Source organism: Anoplophora glabripennis, unplaced genomic scaffold (genome assembly GCF_000390285.2).
Source record: "Anoplophora glabripennis isolate ALB-LARVAE unplaced genomic scaffold, Agla_2.0 scaffold1516, whole genome shotgun sequence".
NCBI lineage: Eukaryota > Metazoa > Arthropoda > Insecta > Coleoptera > Cerambycidae > Anoplophora > Anoplophora glabripennis.
Window position 1 is genome coordinate 34,410 of NW_019417613.1, and position 24,639 is coordinate 59,048.

General features: G+C 32.2%; 1 protein-coding gene across 1 annotated transcript; it reads left to right on the plus strand.

Moving 5' to 3' along the window:
- Positions 1–648: 648 nt before the first annotated feature.
- On the plus strand, positions 649–24,431 carry LOC108916470 (tyrosine-protein kinase Fer; the record flags this gene model as incomplete). Its single annotated transcript, XM_018722731.2, has 11 exons — positions 649–1,421; positions 6,788–6,978; positions 16,423–16,519; positions 17,680–17,875; positions 18,840–18,977; positions 19,099–19,338; positions 19,404–19,590; positions 20,206–20,376; positions 20,670–20,867; positions 23,983–24,159; positions 24,218–24,431. Coding segments are annotated over exons 1-11 (2,005 nt in total), but the record flags the coding sequence as incomplete, so codon positions are not given.
- Positions 24,432–24,639: the final 208 nt, after the last annotated feature.

Sequence of the window (24,639 nt, forward strand, 5' to 3'; positions counted from 1 at the left end):
AACTTATTAAATCGACAGCTGAACTATATAGCTTACACGATTAAAGCAGCTTTACCCTTGTTCTATGATAAAAAAATTGAAAAAGTTGTACATAAATAATTGTAGTTCTTCATCCAAGATGAAGCGGTGGCAACGGCAAGAAGAGGAGGGGCAGAGAGGATTATTTAGCTTATTAGCTAATTATCACAAAACATGAGATCAAGGTTGCCAGATTGTAAATTTACATCATCACATTTTAAAGTGTTTAACAATAATGAAGATAGTTATTTTTCAAATAGTTTCTCACTCAACGATTTCATAAAGTGCTTGTAAAATACAAATGAAACACATTTTTTGGTTTCAAAATATATATCACATAATATACATGTTATTTACCGTGAAGCCTCCTGATGATAATGTAATGTTAAAAATGTTTCGCATAATCTAATAATAATCCTTTTATCGAAAACAAATTTTATGAAACAAGCTTTAACACTGATGTAATTATAATTATACAGGTTTTTAATAGTGGTCTGTAATCTTGAATAAATGAAAATGTGTTTCTTATTAACTTGCGAATAGTTTACACAGTAGAGTTTTTGTTATACCCTAGTTATTTTTTGAAAAATATTTTTATTGCATATACCTACGTACGAGAATTGTTGTAAGTCTGGCAACATTGCATGCGATCACAATCACATATTGACTGACACTGACAGGCCATATTATAAAATAAATCTCTGGTTATCAGAAATTCCAATTTCAGTCAGTTTCAGTACATATCAAACCACCCGCGCTTCCGGTGCCAGGTAGATCTCTGGCATTGTTGTGTAAAACTGCGTCGAGATGACGCCTGTCGTAGGTGAACACCGCTGAGAATAGATTCGTAAATCCAATGTAAGACGTGATGGAACCTTTCTCGTCCGTAAGTCCACAACTGTTTAAGTCCGAGCGAGTTGGCTTTGGTCAGCCAAATGGATATGTCCTAAGTTTCTTGCGCGAAGACGTCGCACAGGTATCGGGAACAATATCGGAGTTTTTGGGTTGCCGATGGGCGATAGTGCAACAACAATAATACTAAATATTGTTTTTTTTTATTCCGTGGTGCCCCGTATACTTCCTAATAAAATTGAACTCGACGTTACGACGTGTTTGTGTTGTTTCTGAACCTTGATGATGTGATCTCGCCAACCAGTTTCGCAAGTGTCTTGAATATGTGATAGGTTTCCGTTTGTCGATTGCAAAAATGGGTTTCTCGGCGAACCTGCAGGGCAAAGTCGCACACGAAGCTCTTCTGTCTAGACAAGATGCGGAGTTGCGGCTGTTGGATTCAATGAAAAGATGTATTGTTTCGAAAGTGAGAAGTGATAGGGATTATGCAGTGGCTCTAAGTGCGGTCGCCTCACAAGGGATGAAGGTTGACAAGAGTGATGAACTATCAGGTGAGCAACAAGTTTTCGAGAGTAGTGTAGTAGGTAGACACTCCCACGGATAATTAACGTTGATCGATTGATGACAAATTGACCTTTTTGTTAAGTATTATACGTGACGTGGATCCAGCTGATTCTACACTAGATTCTTCCGTTCTACCTATCTGCTGCTTTGTTTTGTTGTCAATGATAAGAAAACAAAACATTAAATGTCTATGATATGGAATATTATGATTTATGGTGTGATTAATATAGATATCAGATGTTATTAAACAACACGATTGTAGAACGTGTTTTCAAAATAAAACGGTTCCGGTATTGACTTCCTACCCTAATAATAAGTAGGTATTTAAAAAAATGTCATCTGTACATAGTTTCTTCTATCCGCGATAGAAGAGAATAGATAGTTTCGAGACTCTCCTCCCCACAAAGGTATGCAACATCAGCACAAAGCTATAGGTCAGTGGGTCACTCAAACAGGCAGAGTTAGTATCACAGTATTTGTATTTGCATTTAAATAATGTTATAGTTAACTACTATTACTATTTTTCAAGCTATTTTTTAATAATACCTAGATATAGTAGACACCTTTGCGAAACCATGTGACATTCGGTTGGAAGAGAAACGAATATAAATATTATATTATTTATTCCACGGGTATTTAAAAAAATTGCATTGTAAAGAAAAAAAATACGATAAAAACTAAATGCAACATTATGTTTATCTGTTCTTCTTGATATTTAAACGCAATGATGGGCATTTTTCTTTGCCCCGCACTAAGTTACACGCGGAGAATGAAAAAAGTTATTAGTGTTAGGTTACTGTATGTTCGTTTACCCCTCGGTTCACCGTGAATATTTTTGAACGTTGTTAACTTAAAAGTTCCATTAAATCTTTTACTACTTATTACTAATTGCTGTTTAATGTAAACTATCAACTATATGGTAAAAAGAGATGTCCCCGAAGGCACCTATAGTTGCATATCTGGGCCCCGTTTATTTGCCGCATATTTTTTTTTCATGTACGTAAGTCAATCAATTTATTTCTTTCTTTATTTTCAAAGCAAAGCAAGGCAAGGGCAAAAAATAAGCACGTTTTGTTTGTATTATGACTATGAATGAATCGACCAAGACTATATAACTATTTTTTTATAAGTAAAATATAACTGCAAATATAATAATTTTTTTCTTTATTGTTTTAAAACCTGTCTACCACAAAACAGGCAAATGTCATCAACGCGAGGTTGAAAATCCGGCAGTTTTAGTCAAAATGCGATTGTGCGAGTCTTGTATATTTTGAAAAAATATACACAGGGATAATTTAGGATCTTTGACGTCTTGATGAAAATTTAGCTCAAATGGTGGACGTCCAAATGAATACAGAGCCATATTTTCATAAGATAAAAAATTATTATTAACGGCGTCTTTGTGCACTAATCGGCACTGTAGTGTATTTGTCTTAAGCAACCATGGCGTTATCAGAACAAAAAAACAAATTGGCTGTTAAAAATAAACTACCGTTAGCAAAGGCCACGGAATCATATTTCCTTCTCGATTTCCTTAATAAATTTATAAATATTGATGAGATATTATAAGATATGAATATCAGCAGAATAATCTTATTTTCAAGATGGCAGAGTATTTTTTTTATTAAATGTAAGTAAGAGTAAAGCACTTGAAATATTAGGATTGTGAAAAACTTCTCTATCTTTCAGCAGATTAGTTGCTTAGAAAGCTGCATATTAATTTCTCATCAATCATAATTGTGTACCGACACCGAAACCGACACTCGTGGTATCTATTGCAATCGAGATTGAAATTTAAAATGAAGTAGACTGCTGTCAAAGTTTGTATAATGATGGACAAAGTTTAGTAGGGTTAAAATTAGGTCCGCATAAATCAAATTACATACTTCAATTCACAGAACAATAACAATGTCATCCACAGGATATAATTATTATAAACAACAAAATATTTAAGTATCCATAAGTTATTATTACCTAATTATGTATTTTCCAGCAGCCTACTTTACACGTATTGTTTCCATGCGTGTGAACACACAATAATGAGGATATGCAGTTTTCTAGGCAACGAATATGCTGAAAATTATGAAATTTTGAATTTAAATGTAATATTCGATGTAAAACTTACTTTATTAAAAAAATGTTTTCCTAATCTTAATACATATTTCACTTTTACCGTTCATAATTCCCTTTTTATTGCTATTTACATCTTTACTACATATTATGATTTTTGAATGAAAAAAAAGTCCTATATTTATTTCCAGAAAATCATATACGTAAGAAGTTTGACTACCATTACGTCAGCATGTGATAGAGTAATCATAAATGAACAAAAAAGTTGTATATTACAGGGGCGTAACATTAACATTTTTTAAAATACAGCGAGTATTAATATTGGGGAGTTTCATCACAACGTGACAACAGCGCTTAACTTATTGTTATACAGATGATGCGCACCACGTGTGCACGGGGCAGATTTACCCTGGAATTACAAAAATGTAAACAACTATTACTGTGAAACATTTAGTAAATTTCAAAACAATTTTCCAGTTTTTGAATAAATAAAATAAAATGCATCGATTTTGTAGTATAGTCTTTCCGAAGTCAGTTGAACATGCAAAAAAACGCCTGGCAATAAAATTTAATGAATTTCATAGGCGCGCCTAAAAAAGTTTTCTGCTAAAGGTAAAAAATTATAATAATTTGTATATAATATGTAGAAAATTTCTATTAATGTTCATTTGGCCAACAACATATTTTAATTATTTATGTCCTCAAACAATTTTATTATATTGGTGGTAAATTTCGTTTTGTTCCATTTCAAAAGATCTCCAAAATGCCATGTTGTGATAATATTAGTAAACAAAATATCCTCGAAAATATCCCTCTTATTTCTCTCTTTCGCAATTGTAATATGAATGATTGTTAGAAGGTGCCTATAATAAATTAAAATTACCTAAAACACCAAATTCCGCATTGCTGCACTGCACTGCTGGACAATTTATCAACCACTTGTCAACTGTTGAGATTTATTGCCCAGTAGACCAATGCAACTGGGCATATATATTTCTACTACCTCCACGTTTAGTTCGACCAAACCTGTATATGGGTATGGCTAAATAAATATGGGAACAAGTTTTTCAAATATTTCAATGCAGAGTTACTGCGTCAGCGACCGAACCTGGTACATACTGTCAATCTGTTGGTTCTTCAGTTGATATCGGAAAGACAATACGAAGATAGTGTTGTGCTTAAATTTTAGCTTTTAGCTTTAACTTTTAACCAAATTATGAATTTGAAAAATATGTAATTAAAGGACCCAAAGATTCACTTCCAAATAATCATACGCATTAAAAATAATTTAGGTACTTACCAAAAAGCAGAATTCAGTAATTTTTATACGCACATGTACAAAACAAACTACAACATATGATCAAAATGTCCACCACCATTTTCGATGCTCGCACGACATTTTCGAATCCAATTTTCGTGGATTCGCTGGAAAAACCACTAGAAAAGGAAATAGTGGTACGCAAAAAACAGTCCGACACGGTCCAATCCAGATACTAACTAAATTTTGTGATGCTGGACAGCTTAGTACTTCGTGTTAATCGCTGCGCCGTTGTCACATTGCTCGATCTGAATTTTATCAAATTTTAAATTTATTACAACGCTAATTATTTTTTAGAATTAAGCATAAATAAGTTCAAAAAAGTTATAAACATTGTATTTTATGGTATTCTATGCACGCAGTTATGTCATGTGTACAGTATCCCTTAATTAATCGAACTTTTGTACAAGTTGGAGATTTAGATAATTTTTTTTTTCTCGGAAATGGTCGAGTTTAGGACCCATATCATGTAAGGTTTTTTTGTTTATTTTAATGTATCCTATCGTCTATTAAAATTAAGGTAGTCAAACTTCTAACACCCTTAGATTACAAACATTCAGGTATTCATTTGTTCAATTTCGGGTTTCACTGGAGATTAATTCCATCAGTACTTATTTTTGACTAACTTATTACTAATTGCGATTACAGGCAATATATACTTAATATGTCTTACTTTTGATATTATGTAAGTCTCATAATCAATAAATTGGAAGTTTTGTTGTTTCAGAACGCGCACTTTCATAAATTTTAGAAAGTGTGCTCAGAATGAACAATTGTCACCTGTAAGATGGTACCACTGACAGACTGACATCAACTGTTTCTGATACAAATTATAACTATTATATCTCAAACGTAGGTATCTACAGATGCGTTAACAGTTGCTTTATGACTTTTGGGGACGACTGACAAAAAGCGGAATTTCTATAAAAGATAGGAATGCCAATTGTGAGTATTTATTCAATTTAGGTAAATAAAATATACTTCACTTTTTATTCATGTAAGAATATTAGAGAAAGCATATACAAGAAAGAAAACCATAAGTTCATAAATGACATAAATAATAAAAAAAAGTCTGATTTTCATTTTTATTTTTGCACCATGTACCAAAAAATGTCAGTCGAGGGGTTGCTATTACAAATTTACTTTTACCTAACTAGAAACATGTCGCACTAAGAAAGTAGATATTGTAGATAATATTTTTTTAGGACTACACTGAAATTTTTTGATTAACATTATGTAATAAATGTAATAATATAACACCTGCATATAAGACAAAAGTATAAACATTTCATGTACTGAGGTTATTGAACTGCATGGTACTTGGGTGGACGTTCGAGCACTTTCTACGCAGACTCCGCAAGGTTCCTGTGCAGAGGTCTTCAATGAGTTGTGAAACTGTAAACTATTTTGATTAATGTTTACCCTAAGGTCTGGCTTTAGGGCTAGTTTCGAAATATTTAGACTAAAAACTTGACAAAAATCCGAAAGTGTGGGCGATGAGGGGCATGTGTGGTCAGCATCGTCTGCTACATCTATGATGATTCCGTTTTTCCGCGTTGCGCTTTCCGATATAAATCATAGCTCGTCTGCGGCTTCCTGTCTGTGGTTTTGGTAGGTCTGTGTCACATGGATAACTTTTTGAACGCTTATCGAATTATTATTGCAGCATGGATGAAATTCGAATATATGTGGTTAAGATTTTTGCACTTATTTCTAGGACATCCTGTATATAATGTTATTAAGAATCGATCGCCTTCGCTGACATTACTTTCCGTTCTAGTGACGTCATAACTTTACCTAACTACACACCATAGTGCCAAACAGTGCAAGAAGACGGCCTTTAAACAATAATAAAACAAATATTATCCGTATGGTATCCCTTGTTTGTGGAGTTATGATTGTTGAAGTGAAACGCACTGTACATAGAACTTGATACTTTTAAATCGAGCATTAACTTGTCCACAGGTAGCCTAATCGCTTCGGCTTGGAAGAACATGATGGAGGAGTTGGATAACACCGCCAAATTGATCCGTCAGAATGCCGATTCTATCGAGAGCAAGTCCTTGGATGCCCTGAACGCGCTCTACGCTGAGAAGAGGAAAGCCAGGAAGTTGTATCAGGAGGAGCATACGAGAATACTGCAGCAATTCACGCAGGTAAGTGTGAAATATTAATTAGACGATTACAGCTTAGCTTATACTCATGTTTATCTTATAACTAAGTTGTGGTTTCAGTAGATGTACTTAAATTCAAAATACTGATGAAATCCTTGAACGTTGAACGTATAATCTTGAAGACTATAGCCTCGAAATACTTCATTTTACCCCTGCAGCTCTAGTTAAATCTTGCAGTGTCTGTATATAATGAAATGTGTTCGGTAAATAAGTGTTGTTATTAATATAAGATACATTGGAATATAGGAAACAAATAAGTGTTTTTTTTCTCCGACCAACGTTTCCAGTATTATGGCAATTTAAAGAAGTGTGACAACGTTGCACACCTAAAAATATTTCTTCGTTTCCCCGGCAGATGAAAAAAGACTTAGAGAAAAAGACTAGTTACGTACCCAATGAGACTATTCGTATTCTGTAAGAACTGTATTACCTTTCTACGGAATATGCCACGATGTTTTTAACAATTTAGAAAATAGTCCTTAAAGAAGTTGTTCATTTTAAAGCAACACGTGGATTGAAAGAATTACTTACCACCTAATTACAATGAGTTTTATCCTGTTATTACTTACCATTTTCTTAAACCTCAACCCTTTTCGGAATAGAACGAGGAATAAACATTTACAGCGTGTGTTCAAGATGGCCGCTGCTGCTGTATACACTTGATCTACATCTATGAATCCAATTTTCCTGAATTCGATTAAAATTTTGGATTTTCTTCCACTTCTCTGAAAACGACCCATTTTTTATTCACTACTTGCACAAGTCACAAACAGTAAATAAATGACAGTTTAATAAAAATTTAAGCACAAAAACCAAAATAAAAAACTGTTTTTACGGCGCCGGCAAGATTATCGATCTACTACGCACAATATTAATCACCCTACTGTTAGGTTAGGTGAAGGCATCAAGGTAAGATCAGGTCATGGAAAGCCTAGTCCAAATCTGCATACCGTATGGAAATTGTTTGTAAAAACAATTTTACAAATGGATGTTTTTAGTTTTCCACCGAAAATGGAAATGTAATGGAAATGCAATTTGCTCCTCAATAGTAATATTAGGGGGGCAAAGACAATTTTTTGTCGAGTGTTTTAGAAAATCTGAACAAGTTAGAAACAATATATCTTCACTATACCAGTTATGTTTTCTTCAGGGCATAAGACAACTGAATACATTCAAAATAAGGAACAAAAGCATATTTTTACCTCGTATGTTTATTTTACGTTTACTGAATTTTGGACCCCTATTGAACATACAAAAAATCGCCTACTAAGCCCAATCACACCGCGCAGAATTCTTTTAGGAAACTATTAACACATACGTTTATCATAATTATTGAGCATATTTACAAATTTGCTGGACAAAGTATTAAAGGTACATTTTCTGATGTTTACATGTTCTCCGTGATCTTTCAATGCGAAACATTAAAAGAATAAGGAATCGTTGTTTTACTAAAAGTGCTATTTCTTGTCTATAAAACGTCAGCCATTGATATTTTTACTAAAATTTTGTGCACGCTTACCTCAAATGTTAGCTCCCTAACAAAGAAGACATAACAGTAAAATATGGCCCAAACGAACAGAAATTACGGCACGTTCTGCAACTATATACCTAACAGCGGCGCCTTTTGTTGCTAATCGTGGTTTTAATCCGTGTAAATCACGTATAACAACTATCAATTACAATTGTTCCACTGACACCCACGACAGTTGGCCATTTTACAAATCTCAGACAAAAACTTTACCAGAAACGCTCTTTATTCCACTCAAGGCAACGTTTTTGGGCAACCGATAGTGTTATCTTTCTTTTTTTGTTTAAATATCATTTTATATACTTTTCCACTCTTCCATAGATGTCAGACAGTGTCCGGATATATTATTTTATGTGGTTAAAACGTTTATTACTAATATTACATATATACCTAATAAAAAAATCTTAACAGCACCTACCAGTAGACCAAAAAAAATATCTTGCTATGATCTGTGAAACCCCTTTCGAGATCTCAAAATTTCCCAAATATTTTTTATATGTTCAATCTATACTATTAGAATCATGCAATCATCTATTCACTGGATTTATCGCTAAAAAAATTAATTAACATTTCAACGTTAGTTTATAAACGTAGGTATAATGCAAGAGTAATTCTAAATTAAGAGGCCGATAATGGAACAAGGATTGTTGACGCCATTCCTCGGGTGGAAGTCAATTGGTTAAATTGGCTCTGTTCGAGTCGTAAATAGTCTACATTTAGCAAATGTGTGTTCACAATGAAAGGTCTGTTAAATCGCCCGCCCGATAAAAAAAGGAAGGGCGCCGTACTTTTTTAAATAAATACGTATGTCGCTCTAACATGTGTAACAGCTAAAGTATTTAGTAGACATTTATAAAATTTGCAAACAGGCGTGCTAGTAGACACCGTAGACTTTATTTGTGAGATATCTTAAAAAATATTTTTTGTTGTACATAGCATTCAATTTCGCATCCTCGAACGTTTAGGCGTGGTGCGGATGCTGATACAAGGCCTACCGCGACTATTTTTATACCCCTAGAATCTGAGCGGATCAGTGATCTTTTATCGAATATAACGAGTGAATATTAATAAGGTGTGTCTGTTTTTTCGTATTAACATCCCCTTAAATACAAGTAGGCCCTGAAAGGTAATCATTTAGTCCTCCATTACCGCGAACGCATGGCCCACTATGATTTTTTATATGGGTGTATTTTTCAGGAATTTTTATATATAGAGTGTGCCTGCTTGTTAAAATTGTCAATTCTCTATCATTGCATTCGACTGAAAACTTTGATTGGGAGTCCTGTATATCTGATAGAAACAAGACCGAGGTACACATTCATTGCGACAGTGGCCTACATTATCTGGGAATAGTAAGCAGGCATTTAAAATGGTAAATCCAGGCATGGACCACCATGTAAATTCACTATTTCCGTCTATTATTAGATGCCGGTGTATTTGTGGAAGTGACACAAGATCTTTGCGGTCCAATAGCTTTCTAGAAGGCGCTGTCTACCAGTATAATTATAAATTGCTGTTAGTACACCATTCCATTGATTATAAGAAATCAACGTCTGAGTTATTACTAAACGTACACGTATATCTACGTGCAACGATTTCCTTTAGTGAGATCGATGTATGTGTACAATTTAACCTCTATTGCTATTCTATTTTTCAACCAAGGTTTATCTGTAACGTATAATATTGTAACGGATGTAGCAAAAATCAGCTTAGTGTACATGCATATTATGTAGTTTATACGTTTATTTATTAATTTGTTTCATAATGTTTCTAGAGCTCTGTTTCTTTCTATCGTGTATTTAAATTTCGGGAAACAATGAAAAATATGTATATAAGTGGCTGCTCTTCTTCGGAAGGTGGTGCTTTTGAAAGTTAAATTGTAATTATTATTTTGGAACGTCAAAGTAGTCGTCAAGGTTGGGAAACTATTGTAAAAAATTTGTGCTAAATGAAGAAAATCTGTTACAATATAACCAAATGGTTGTTCTATTGCGTTTCAAATTTTCTGATCTTCCACATCATTCCCAAGCATATAAAGTCCTTGACTTTTGTTAACGATGTTCAGTTAGTTTACTCCGAAACCGTCTCTTCAACAGGTAAATTCTATTTTTATAAAGGTTTCACCAGGGCCGACCTCTTCATATGGAACCCTAGGTTAAAATTTTTATGGCATTTCTGCAATTTTTTTATCTCGGCTTGTTCATATTAATTTAACTCGGCAAAGTTGTATAGAGGAAGTGCGACAACAGTATTACAGAGGAAACAGTTTTACATGTTTATTTTTTTACGTTTATTTCTGTTAGTGACTGGTTTGTTTAACTGCTATATAGGAAATTTACTTGCAGTTTGATAAAGAACCAAATATTTTAAATTAAAAGATATGTTTTTTTAGTATAAAAATAAATAATATACAAAAATATTTCATTGTATTCAAAATGCTGTAATATTGTTACTAATGTATGACACATCATTTCCCTATTCATGCAAACAAAATTAAACAGGAAATTATTTTAATAAAAAGTAAGTAATTTTGTATAAATACAAGTTAAAATTGTGTTATACGAGGCCTGTTCAGAAAATAGCCAAACTGTTAATCACGCGCTAATGGAGATATTTAGTGATATGCAGTTGGCAACATTGCGTTGTGCATAACCTCCTCTGTAACCACATATTCTTGGATTGTAGATATCTCATTTAGTTTTCGTGATATTGTTATTTAAGTGCAACATAAAATTATGCGTGAAAATGGAAAAAAGTAAAAAAAAATCTTATTTTTTGCTTTTTTTAGAATTGTTTATTAACGAGTTTTTGCATAAAATTTTTCTTTTAAATTTTTAAAATAAGCCATTTCGATGGAAAATTCAATTCTCAACAAAATTTTTCCTATGAACTATACCGATATTTTGCTTTGTTTTCATGCTATATTTAAAAAACTGAAAAAGTGTATTTTCACCCCTATCTTCAATTTCAACTCTCTAATTTAATAGCACCCCGTGGTTTTTTCATTTTTAATGACCTTAGGTAATGTGATGAAAATCCTTGAAAGAATCCTTATTTTTTGCAAAAAATGAAATGAAATTAAAACGTATAAGTGTACACGCGACGAAAATCGAAAAATTGGCTAAGTTTGAGCGACCATATACCAGTCAATTCTCATCCAAAAATACTGTATAATTTCTTTTTTTGAAGGAAATTTTATCAACTTTTTTTTATGAAGCAATGCCTATACCTATCTACTCAAAAAAAAAGCTAGAGGCAAAAAAGGAAAAAAATAAAAAATCGAATTTTTTGCATTTTTTTTAATTGTTTATTAACGATTTTTTGCATAAAATTTTCCTTTTAAATTTTTTAAATAAGCCATTTCGATGGGAAATTCAATTATCTAAATAATTTTTCCTATGAACCATAGCGAAATTTTGCTTCGTTTTCGAGCTAGCATTAAAAAACTGATAGTTCCTTTTAAAATCCTATAATCAATAGCCTGATCGACTAGGTACGAATGTACCGGACCACAAACCTAGGCCGGAAATCGGCACGCCGTAACTCTTATTAGATTTGTTATTTTGCAAAATAAGAATAACGCCTAGTTCAATTGTCTATACATGTTGCTAAATTATACGACTTTTTACTAAAAACATAATCACGGCAACAATTTTTTCTAAACAATTTTCTATAACGAGCCGCCTCTGATCCAGCACCTGCTTTTATCTCCTAATAAACGTCTTTCATGAAAATTTAATTCAAATTAATATTGAAACTGGGAATAGTACAATCATTTTTTTTAACTAACTGTTTGATATTATAAGGGCAAGTTTTCTGTTTAATTAGTACTATTAATTTACTGAATTCTATAAAATAGAAATGTATATGTTTTTTGCGGCTTGTTACTATATTACCTTTCGTTCTAATAATAATTCCATTTTAACTAGCTAATTGCAATTAATGAATGGACCTTGAATAACTGTAATTCGTTGAGTGTATGTTTAACGAAAGGCGATAAAGGTATTTGTTAGTTAGGTTTATAACTCGGTTTATTGTATAGACATAATCCAACTGTAACTAAAACAAATAAATGAGGATTAAGAGGGCGGATTATTGTGCATTTTTAGGGACTGATCACAATAATTTTGACCAGCATCAAATAACAAAAAAAATGATAGGTATTACACATATTTACTTTAATAGATAACGATGTCTATCATGTGATAAACGAAACAACAAATAACTCAATATTAATATTCAAGGTCTCCGATTTTTTTGTATAAGAATGCATGTCTAGCAAAACTGTCGATGGAATATCTTATTCGAGTAGGTAACAATATGCGCACTGCTCAGTATGTGGCGATAACAAGACAATTCAGATTGTTATCTAGTAGGTATTGATTACGCGTTCTGATGTGCCTTGAGTACTAATGTAGGTACATGGGTTTTCCATTGTTTAAGTAATAGGAGCTTTCCATTGCCATGATAAGTACGGGGTGGATCCATATCATCCGTAGTTCTTTTTTATTGATATTTACTTGTTTGCTATGAAGCAGAGATATTTGAAATGAGACAAAATGTAGTCATTTGTAAAAAGCCCTACGGAATCGTAATATGCAATCAGAAAGCATATATGATATCAATTTGATAAGATATAATTGAAAAACAGATTTTTTCATGGAAAAATATTCCCAATTTTGTTTTGCATTAAATAATATGAAGTCACATTACAAGGTTTTCGGTGATAGTCATTCATTAATACTTATTTTTTATGAACTTTAGGTATATTTTGAAGGTGTCGGATATAATTTTTAATTACAAATCCAGCAATATATATGTCATTGTTTTATCGTTTTATTGGCGATGTAATCGAAGAAATAGAAATATATATACCTACCATGCACCATGCATTACTTCAAAAATTTCAAATAGTTATTAAAGCACTGTTTAAAGAAAACATGATATTAAAATATACTGAAATCTTATACAAAAATGTTTACTTTGTTTTTATAAAAATTTATCGATTATCGATTTTTGCAATATTTTTTTAATGCTATTGAATAGCTATTATTTGGTTACGGTCGAACTAAACAGAGTACAAACTGCATAGTAATAATGCGCGACTCCCACTCCGTCTTTCACCGCTGGGCGATGGTAATAACCATGACCACCGCTGTAAACACTTTACAGATGTAGAGGCGAGCTACGAGGAGCCCACGTATTCTCCGAAAATTACGTATAATAACGCCCTCCTTAAATAACGGTGTAAATAAAATAGTACCAGGGTTTTCACTTTTTTAATTTTGAAATGCTTAAAACAAGGAAATCACGTTTGTCAAAATTTTATAAAGAATAAGAACAAAAAAGTTTAAAATGGAATCTCCATTTTTCATTTTTCAAACTTTTTTTATAGTTGACGTTATATGACAAGTAGCGCGCATCTTAGCTCAAGCAAACTAATTTGGATGATTCACTTTCCTGAATATCAAGATATGGGGCCTTCAAACGTCCCATAAATAGGGAACATTTGGCAACACGGACTATCGCACTATTTAAGTATAAGTAGCAACCGCAATAGTACTGCACTGCTTACTTAATTATAAATACTTTAAAACGACACGAATTATATTCATTCATAGGTATTAACCATTCGCAAATCTTACAGTGGATGTATATGTATAATAGAAGTTGTTCCCCAGTTTAATATTTCTGTTTAAAAGGTCGATCATAAACCACAAAGAAACGAAAACAGATAAATATAATCAAAGTAAATGTAATTCGACGAAGTACATATTTTTGCCTCTCTTGTTATATTTAAATGATTACCGATTAGTATCGTACCACCTGGGACGTAATGTTTAATTGCACTTCTTGCAGCTTAACATCGTATAACAGATACGTTATTCTCGGGTAGCCATTACTTGGCTGGTTCATTGACTTAAGGCACTCTTGAATGGAGGTGACTGTCCGTCCTCTTTCTTTTGTCCAGTAGTAGTGTTCGTGTGCCACATTCGACTGATATACAAGATATACTCACTTATTATACCCATACAGGATGTTTCCTTAAGAATGTGCCCGTATGAGATTTAACATTCATTATAAACGTTTCAGGGGGGTAATTATAAAAAAATATTGTATATTCAAAATGAGCACACACATTCTCTTACGAAAAAATGCCGAGAATAAACTAACGCAAATTGAGGAATACAAAACATTATTTTAATGAATGTTCGAAGGACTGATTATTTTGATTAATTAATGAATTTATTCGTAAAGGGCCTGGTTTTAAACCGTTCTAAACTTATTAAATTTCTTTGAAACCATTTTGAAAGGAAAATTGCTGCTAACTTTGCAAATAAGTCGTAGTAAATAAAAACAAATTCAAAATTAATATATTTTCTTGAATTTGTTAAGAATAGTTATTTTTTAATTAGATAACATGAAAAAAGATTATAATCCTATTTTGCCAGTTTAAGTATCACTTTTTGCAAAACGTGCTGAAGTAAATACATACAGGGTGTGCCATTTAACACTACTGTTGCCAATTTCTCCGAAATTAAGAAATTTATTTTAGTTCCAAAAACTGGGGTTGTTAGGTCCTTCGAATAGCTTCAAATTGTAGTTAGTTCAAATCTTTCTGTGTAGATGGTGTGGCGATACTAAAAAATTTTTTGATTCCTGGAACGTGGCAATGCGGTTCATCTGAAAGATCGTTAAGTTTTAAGTAATTTTTGTAATATAAAGTTTTTCCCATTATTTACTTGTTTTCGGGACATGTCGACTTCAATATGCAATGTACGATGTAACAAGAAAATCTATTATTTTATTTAAATCACACTGAGACAAAATATTCTTTTAGAATATTGTTGTAATGGCTTTATTCACACCACATACTAATTAACAAACAATAAATTATAGTAAGTAAGTAAGTAAATATTGGGAAAAACTTTATAACTAACTAACAATTCTAACTGCAATTTGAAGCTATTCGAGGGACCTAACAACCCCAGTTTCCGAAACTAAAATAAATTTCTTCATTTTGAAGATATTGGCAGCGAGAGTGTTAAATGGCACACCCGGTATATAAACAGTTAATTTAACTTCAATATTTGTTTGTTGGTACTTCGGAACTTCGGGAAAATTAGAAATGTTCTCATTCGTGAATAACTTTCTTCCTGAATAAATTCATTAAATTATTTGACAGTAGATTTTATGTATTACACTTGTCCAGCTTCTTTATGAATTAATTCAGGAAGAAATTCGCAATGTACAGATAAAATAGGTTTTCATTCCGCATTTCACAATTTCCTAGATTTTGAAAATTAAACACAAACAATAAAAACGTATGTATTAAAAATTTAATAGGTATAAGTAATAATAATTTTTTCTAGAGTTCTAGAGTAATTGTTAATTTACCAATTTTTCTAATTTATTGTATTTTGAGTTTTCATTTATGAAAGCTTGCTTGATATTATAATATTGGAAATGGCATTGTTCTCTTGGTATTTCTTGATCCATAAATCTGATGATATAGAACCAAATGGAACTTCAGATATCAGAATAACTCGACAGTACATAATTCAATAACAGAACATGAAAATGCAGATAATTTTTTTGCAAAACAATTGAAATTTCACATTTCAAATTTTACGACCTTTTTGAAATTCATTACAATGTCTCTTACTTAATGACTCTGATGTTTAAAAAAAAATTAGCACCCTATAAATAATATCTATACTTGTTTGTTACTAAAACGTAAAAATATAGCATGGGTATGGTACATCTAACGGCCACTTGTAGGTACCTATCTTTTATTCCATATATGTAATTACATAAATTTTAAATTTTAGTTAATAGTATTTATTTTTTATTCATACCTAAATAGTTATGGTTTTGTATTTTTTTTTTTTTTTCAGTTATCGGATGAAGTGACAAGAAAAAAAACTGAATACCAGAAGTACCTAGAGTTGTACAAATTAATGAGATGTAAATTTGAGGAGCATTATGTTAAATGTAAGTAATATTTTTTTTAACTATTCAGTTTTAATTTTTGTAAACGTTGCACTTTGCAAAACATTGCCTATTGAATTCAGTAATGTTTTTTGGCCATGATCTATTAGAAAATTTATATCTATAGAACTTTCTGAAGAGTGCTTGTAAGAAAACATTAAAATATATTTTTAATATCATTTTACTTTATAGAATTAAATATCAACCGTTTTAAATATTTTATATTTTTAATTTTATTGTAAATTGTGGGTACAGCTAATCTCTAACAAATAAATGTATATAAATGGGAAAAGTGGATATGTAATCAAATGTAGTATACTACATACTTGCTTTAAATAAAAAGCAATGTCCAAAACTTCTGTTCAGTTTATAAATAAAAAAGACATACCAATGGGAGCAGGCAAATGACTGAGATACCTCAATGCTCGATATTTTGATATTGTAAACAAACTATATCTATATTTGTAATTTTTGAGATAACTTATTATGTAAATATGGAGTTGTGTTCAGCATTGCATTTCAGATTTTCATCAAGTTCGCGACCTTGAACGAAAATAAGTTTTGGCACGATTTCGATAATAGGTAAACGAAGGAATCAAAATTAGCATCCTTTCAGCTATATGTTGCAGCTGTTCGATTCCAACCAAACCGTTTAGCTAATTCAAATTTCAAATCAAAATTTACCAATTACGGTTCTGTTATACCATTAAGAAAATACACTGTAAGTAACGTTTATGAACATTTTCTGATTTTGAATTTTATCTTATGTCATATAACCTATCAGAGCTTTATAGAGCCTTACGAATTTGTGAACCTGCGTAACTAACTTTGATTTATATTGAATAATCTGAAGACGTTAATAGATCATCCAAAGTGTTAAATGTGTGAATTAGAACTATTTGCAACTACTTACTTCTTTTAATATAGTGTGGGTGTTTGTGCGCTTAAATTCAGACAAGGAAATACATATACATGTAATATTAAGTATGTCCAAGTATTCAAGGGGATAAAAAAGAACAAATTACTCAAAAATATATGTTACTGTAGTTACATTAATACGTTATGTACTCGTATAATAAAAATACAAATAGGTACTTAAATGATTTTTTTAATTTTTATAACTTTCCAAATATCTTAAAAAATTTTTTAAAATTTACATTTAGCTGGTCGCGGCGGCAGAAAACTAGATGAGGTCAGGGATAAATACCAAAAAGCTTGTAGGAAATTACACTTAACCCATAACGAATATGTCTTATTGCTGTGTGAAGCCGCGGAATTTGAAAAGGATTTCAGGACTGTCTTACTTCCTGGATTATTGGAGCATCAGCAGTCGCAGCAGGAAGCATTCATTTCTACGTGGTAAGCTTCTCAAAATAAGATAAACACAAAATTTATTTTACGGGGGTTGCATTTTATATTTCGGGAATAAAGAGCAATAAAAAAATTAATCATCGTATATGGCTTTATTGTCTTTCAAAATATTCTCCAAGAAGATCAATACACTTTTGCATGTGCTTGAACCAATTTTCAAAGCACTTTTTCCATTCCAATCCAGGTATCTCCAAAATATGTTTTTTGAATGCACCAACCGTTTCTTCAGGCGTCGAAAAACGTTGACCTCGTAACTTATGTTTGACATGCTTAATTAAAATGTCATTGGGTGCCAAATCAGGGCTGTATAGCGGATCACTCATCAAATTCGTTTTTTTCTATTTTCAAAAAGTCTTGCATGAGCGGATGTCTGAAAACTCTCATTGTCGTCCTTGTGGAAAATGATGCATCTTCACCGGTTGCTTTCCTTTATTTGTCGGAAGACTTCTGGCATACAAATTTCTGTGTACCATTCAAAATTGACAGTCCGACGTTGCACTAATGGTACAGTTACCACAGCATCATAGTTTTCTTGAACAACAATCCATTTTGAACGACCTTTACGAAATTTGTCAGTGAGCGAACCACTGCCACAATTGAATTGCATATGCCACCGATATACAGTGGTTTTTGATGGTGCTTGATCGCCAAAAGTCGAATTAAGTTCATCGATGCACTTTGTTGAGATAATCCACGTCGAAAGTTGTAAAAAATAATCGCACGGAAATGTTCACAACTTAATTCCATTTTTTGGCCATGACGAATTTTTCAAGTTACTGTAAAGAACACATATGCACCTATACGTCCTGAGTAAGTATACCAACAAATAGTCGAACTTTACATTAGGGAAGTCGGTCGTCAGATGGCAGCACCAGGATCGACCATTCTCGAATTTTAAAAGGCAACCTTTGTATGTTAGTTACTGTACTTACCATTATTTTCTTGGCTCCAGGAAACAGATACTGAATGATATAGCAAGTAACTCGGACCTAACTTCGGAGAAATTCAAAGAGATCCAAAAGAGAATAGAAGTTAGTATAGAGTTGATAAAACCCTGTGATGAATATAAAGACTTTACAGAAAAACACAAGTAAGTATCCACAGTGCACAAAAAGTTTCTACTGTTCTTGATTTTATATATTTTTTTTGATTAATTGTTTTCACAATATTTCACTTTTACCGAGATTTAAAAACTAACAATGTCTTTTTAGGACAACTCCTACAGAACCTGTAAAATTTACATTTGATGAGAGCTTGGTGGAGGATTCTGCTGGAAAACTCTTACCCAACCAGCTCACGGTAGATAACCTTACGGTGGAGTGGTTGAGGACCAAACTCAACGATTTAGAAGCTAGCATTAAGGAGAACCAAGAGAAAAGGACGACGATTACTAGCAGCCATGAAGGAGTAGTCAATGGAAAAACCACCCCAAACAGTGAAGTGAATAACCGGTAAGAATTGTCGCCATATATTTTGTGTAACCTAAAAATTAAATGTGTCATTTGTGTATTTTTAGGTTATCTTCCAGTAGTATAGATCTGTCTAAGAAAGAGATAAACGAGTTGAAATGTCAAGAAAGAAAAATGCAGAAACAAACCGACCTCATTAAAAGTGCTTTAAACGAGTTGGGATGTGAGGAGGCTCCGGCGGCTTGCGATCTCTCAATTGACAATCAAACTTTCATCAGCAACTCTCCCGAACAGGTGAAAAAACTTTACGTACTATGCTTCAGATCCAAAATAGTAGGCATTGTGTCGTAAGTGTATCAAACCCAAATTTTTACGTCTTAATGTGATAAAATAATTTTAAATATTCTCTACGAGGAAATTGTAATGTGCCATTCATTTCGCATAGTGTTCCAATATGTTCAACCTGTCCGTGCGCATTTGATATGATTTATTGTTACAAACACTGTTCATCTACTCTTTTACTTCTGTTCTATTTCTTCCTATCACTTTTGTTGTATACTAAATATATATTTAAATATAAATAAAAAAAGGTACTTACCTACCATTGGATCTTTGAATATACCAAGGTGAGTGCAGATTTGTAGGGATAATCTAGTTTTGACCAAATTCGACATGTCTGCTTCTTGCTCTAAATTTAATTAATTTTGGAACCCTCTAATATGATACGCCCATGGAATCACATTATGTGCCTACTATTTTGGAGTTGGGAGTTTATACATTTACAAATATACAATCTCTTCAAAGCAATTTCAAGCAAATGTTTAGGACACCAGGTGAAAGTAGTTGTTAATTCCATGCTGAAGGTGTCGGGACAATCACGACTAACACCTTACTCCTTAACGATTTTAGGGCAATGGTTCCGAAAGTGCGCTGAGTAAACGCAGCATTTTCGAGCGTCAGAGGATAGTTAATATGTTACGTAAACCGTTTAGGCGAAAATCTGCACCCTCTTCCCCCATTGCTCCGCCGCGCACTAAGGGCAGGAGGGACTCCGCCCCGCGCAGCGAAGGCGGAGAACCTGTAGGTCACTGCATGCTTTGGATTGATTAAATACTAATCTCTGGGGTAATTGATCCCTAAATACCACTAGGACAATTGTGTGTTCGTTCGTATGCTCTCGCACTATCAAAGCTTGTAAGCGGCAAACGTTTCTTTACTTAAACTTGCAACTTAACGTGTTTGCGTAAAACTAATGACAATGCGTTACTGTTTTATTTTTAATTCTTTTCTGAATTTGTAGTGGCCTCTGCGGCATGACTTTTTTTTTTGATAAAGCTTTTAGTTGCAAGGAGCTTACAGGTATCTCTTTAAAGGTCTCAGCCACTGCAAATAAGTCATTAGTAGACGAGGAATGGTTCCATGGAGTGCTCCCGAGAGAGGAGGTTGTGAGGCTGCTGACGCTAGACGGAGACTTTCTTGTTAGGGAAACTACCAGAAATGACGAGTGTCAAACGGTTCTCTCCGTTTGCTGGGGAGGACATAAGCATTTCATCGTGCAAACTACAGCAGAGGTAAGTTGCAAACAACGTTTCTTTCAGAATTTCTCAAATTTTATGGAGTAGTTTCGTCGTGTCTCCGTACCAACTCTGTCGTACTTTTGTTGGTTGCGTATTAAGAATTAATTTATGCAATTGATATTTCCATTCATAATTTTTAATCCTTTCCAAACCATATTTTATTATCACTAAGCTTAAACAGACAAAATATTTGGATTTTATCAGAAAAAAAAAACGAAAATCGCTTAAAAAATTAACTAACTTCAGTTGGCAAAAATCTTGAACCTTTTTTTTAGATAACGCATAATTTCTTTGATATTACCATTAGGCCAGGGCAGATCTGCCGAAATATCCCACTTCTTGGATGAAGAGGGGGCAAGCTAATTTTTGCTGGAATACCTTCAGTACAACTCACATAATGAAAGTGTAGATCCCTAGATCTGGGCGAGGTCGGAACATTTACAAAATTGCAAAATTGTTTAAAAAATTATAAAAAAAACTATTTTATCTGAGTTTTTCTACTTATGTCTTGGAACCTATGCATTTTGGAAGAATATTGAAGAGGAAAAAAAGTTTTAGAATTGAATTTTGCACAATATACTGTAAGTTAAAAATGTTTAAATTTATTACCGATGTTGCAAAATAGCAATAATCGATGAAAAAAAGGCATCAAGTTTTTTGGATAATTTTTTTTAAATATTTTAATTTTTCAAGGGCATTCTAATTTTGATAATAAAAACTTTAGAGTATAATAAAACAACACACCAAATTTAATTAAAATCGGTTCGATATTGTTCGCAAAACTTTTTAAAAAAAATTTTTCGAATTTTCAAAATGTTGCACAGCCTCAAATAAAGCATCTAAATACTTGAAAATTTGTTCACACAGAAAAGACCACTCAACCTTTCAAATGGTTTTTGAAAAATTGAAATTGGTTGATTAGGTCGGCCACAGTAAATTTTTAAAGTTAATACTCTTTTTTTATTTTTAATCAATTAGATTACATTTATCAATTTGCAATTTAGTTTTTTTCAAAAATTATAATTTTAAAGTACTCGGAATGACGCTTCTTTTTTTTAAAAAAAAGTTAAATTCCGTTTATTGGTTCTCGAGATATAAGCCGTCAAAATTTATCGGCATCTACCGTTAATTTATAAACAATTTAACAATAATCTTTGATCCAGTGGCTTCGTTTTTCCGAGTTCAAAGCTGGAAAAAATTTTCATAGCCATAAGTTATCGGCAACATAGATAAATCAGTGGGAAAACTGTCGCTCGCACGCGTGAAAAGTGACTCAAAACACGAAAAATGGGGGAGGGGGCTTTCACTCCAAGACTAAATTCGGAGGTTCAAAATGCGAAGGTATAAAAAAAATTGCATTATCTCTGCTTCTAATGGACCAATTTCGATCTTTTTTTTTTTAATCCGATGTCTCGCGAGCCAAGGAGTTTGAATATCGTAATGCCAATTGTCTAATTTGCACATATTTTGTTATAAACAAAGTTTATTAATTATGCATTAATTATACTGTATATTTTACCCTGCTATTGAATTTTTCCAATGAAAAAATTTGTTTACGTATATATTTCAACACTGAATATGAATCTATTTAGTTATAATTATTACAATTATTTAAATAATTTTTGTTTAAACAAATTCATTTTTTGTTTTTATTTGGAAATTAATTTTTTTGTCAAATACAGATAAAATTAAGAAAAAAATAGTACCTTAAAATTATAATTTTTGAAAAAAACTAAATTGCAAATTGATAAATGTAATTTGTTTAAAAATTAAAAAAAAAGAGTGTTTTACTATGGCCGTTCTAATCAATCGATTTTAATTTTTCAAAAACCATTTGAAAGGTTGAACGGTCTTTTTTCTTTGAAAAAATTTTCAAGTTCAACGAATATATTTTTTTTGTGTTTCTTGTGAAAATATGTTAGTTTATCATGTTTTAAGAGCCCTCTCAAAAAAATTTTTTTAGAGGTTGCTCAAGATTTTTAAAAATTTCCAAAATCTTCAAAAATTCAATTTTTTTTTTAATTCTTTTTCTCGTTATTTTATCATTTTCTAGGTTGACAAAAATCTTGATTCTGAAAATTTCAAATCAATATTTTAATTTCTAAAGGTAGTGTACCTGTTTTAGAACGACCTCTAAAAATAAATATCAATGAACTAATAATTTTTTTTTATTTAATTAATAATTTGATGAACAAAAGAATAGAAATATATCATGACACTTAAATTTTAAAAAATTAAAAAATTATAAATATTTGATACTCACAGTGCGGTAGTAAATTTTGCCTCGAGAAATTTTTTAAATGTCGTGATTTATTTTCTATTTCTATTCTTTTGGTCATCAAATTCAATAAAAAAAATATTAGTTCGTTGATATTTATTTTTAGAGGTCGCTCGAAAATATTTTAGGTAAGTACACTACTTTTAAAGTTAGAAGTTTAGAAATTAAAATATCAATTTGAAATTTTCAGAATTGACATTTTTTTCAACCTAGAAAATGATAAAAAAACGAGAACGATTTTGGAAATTTTTAAAAATCTTCAGCGGCCTCTAAAAAAATTTTTGCTGTTTCGCAACATCGGTAATAAATTTAAACACTTTTAACTTACAGTATATTGTGCAAAATTCAATTCTAAAACTTTTTTCCTCTAGGACATTCTTCCAAAATGCATAGGTTCCAAGACATAAGTAAAAAACTCAGATAAAATAGGTATTTTTTATATTTTTTAAACATTTTTGCATTTTGAAAATGTTCCGGACTTAGCCTAGATCTAGGGATCTACACTTATATTATGTGAGTTGTACTGAAGGTAATCCAGAAAAATATTGCTTGCCCCCTCTCACATCCACCTCAAAACAGATCCGCCCTGGTCTACATAACAATTATTTATTTTAAATAAAATCCAATGTGGCATCAATACGGAAAAATTTAAATATTTTTTCAAAAATAGTGCTTAAACGGAACATAGTTTATATCATACCTTCTAGAACTATCAGGATATTTTTTGGTCAAAATTTAGTATACCCTGACTCCATTACTTGATCTATCTATTTTTTTTAATGGAATATTGAATGGATAGAAAACATTTGTACATTAAGTGAAAATTTTTAGGGTTTGTTTAGGTTCGAGGGTCCGGCATTTCCAAGTATAAGGGAGTTAATTCTGTACCAGTTTAACAGTGGTCTCCCCGTGACGAGTAGGTCTGGTGCCATTTTATACAAACCCATACCTCGAGAACGATGGGAGCTCAATAACGACGATGTCGTCCTTTTAGATAAAATTGGAAGGGTAAAAGCACTATTAAAACTCTTAGATGTACCGCCAACGATACACGTTCTTTGTTTAGGGTAATTTCGGGGATGTGTATAGAGCGCAGTTGAAGAACAGCAATGAGATAGTTGCGGTTAAAACCTGCCGAGTGACGCTGCCTGAGGACCATAAAAAGAAGTTCTTGCAAGAAGGCAGGATACTGAAGCAGTACGATCATCCTAATATTGTTAAATTAATCGGGATTTGCGTCCAGAAACAGCCCATCATGATAGTTATGGAGCTCGTACCAGGTGATTTTCATAAATTGATATTATACAGGGTGTAACTCTGAAGGGGGGGGGGTCACAAATTTAACAATGAAGACACATAAACACATTGTACCGACATCACTAAACACTGAAATAAACAATTTTATAAGGTTACATACATTGTACAAAACATTTCTAAATACTACAAGGGTGGATCAAATATAAACATTCTACATAGTGCCCCGCCCTA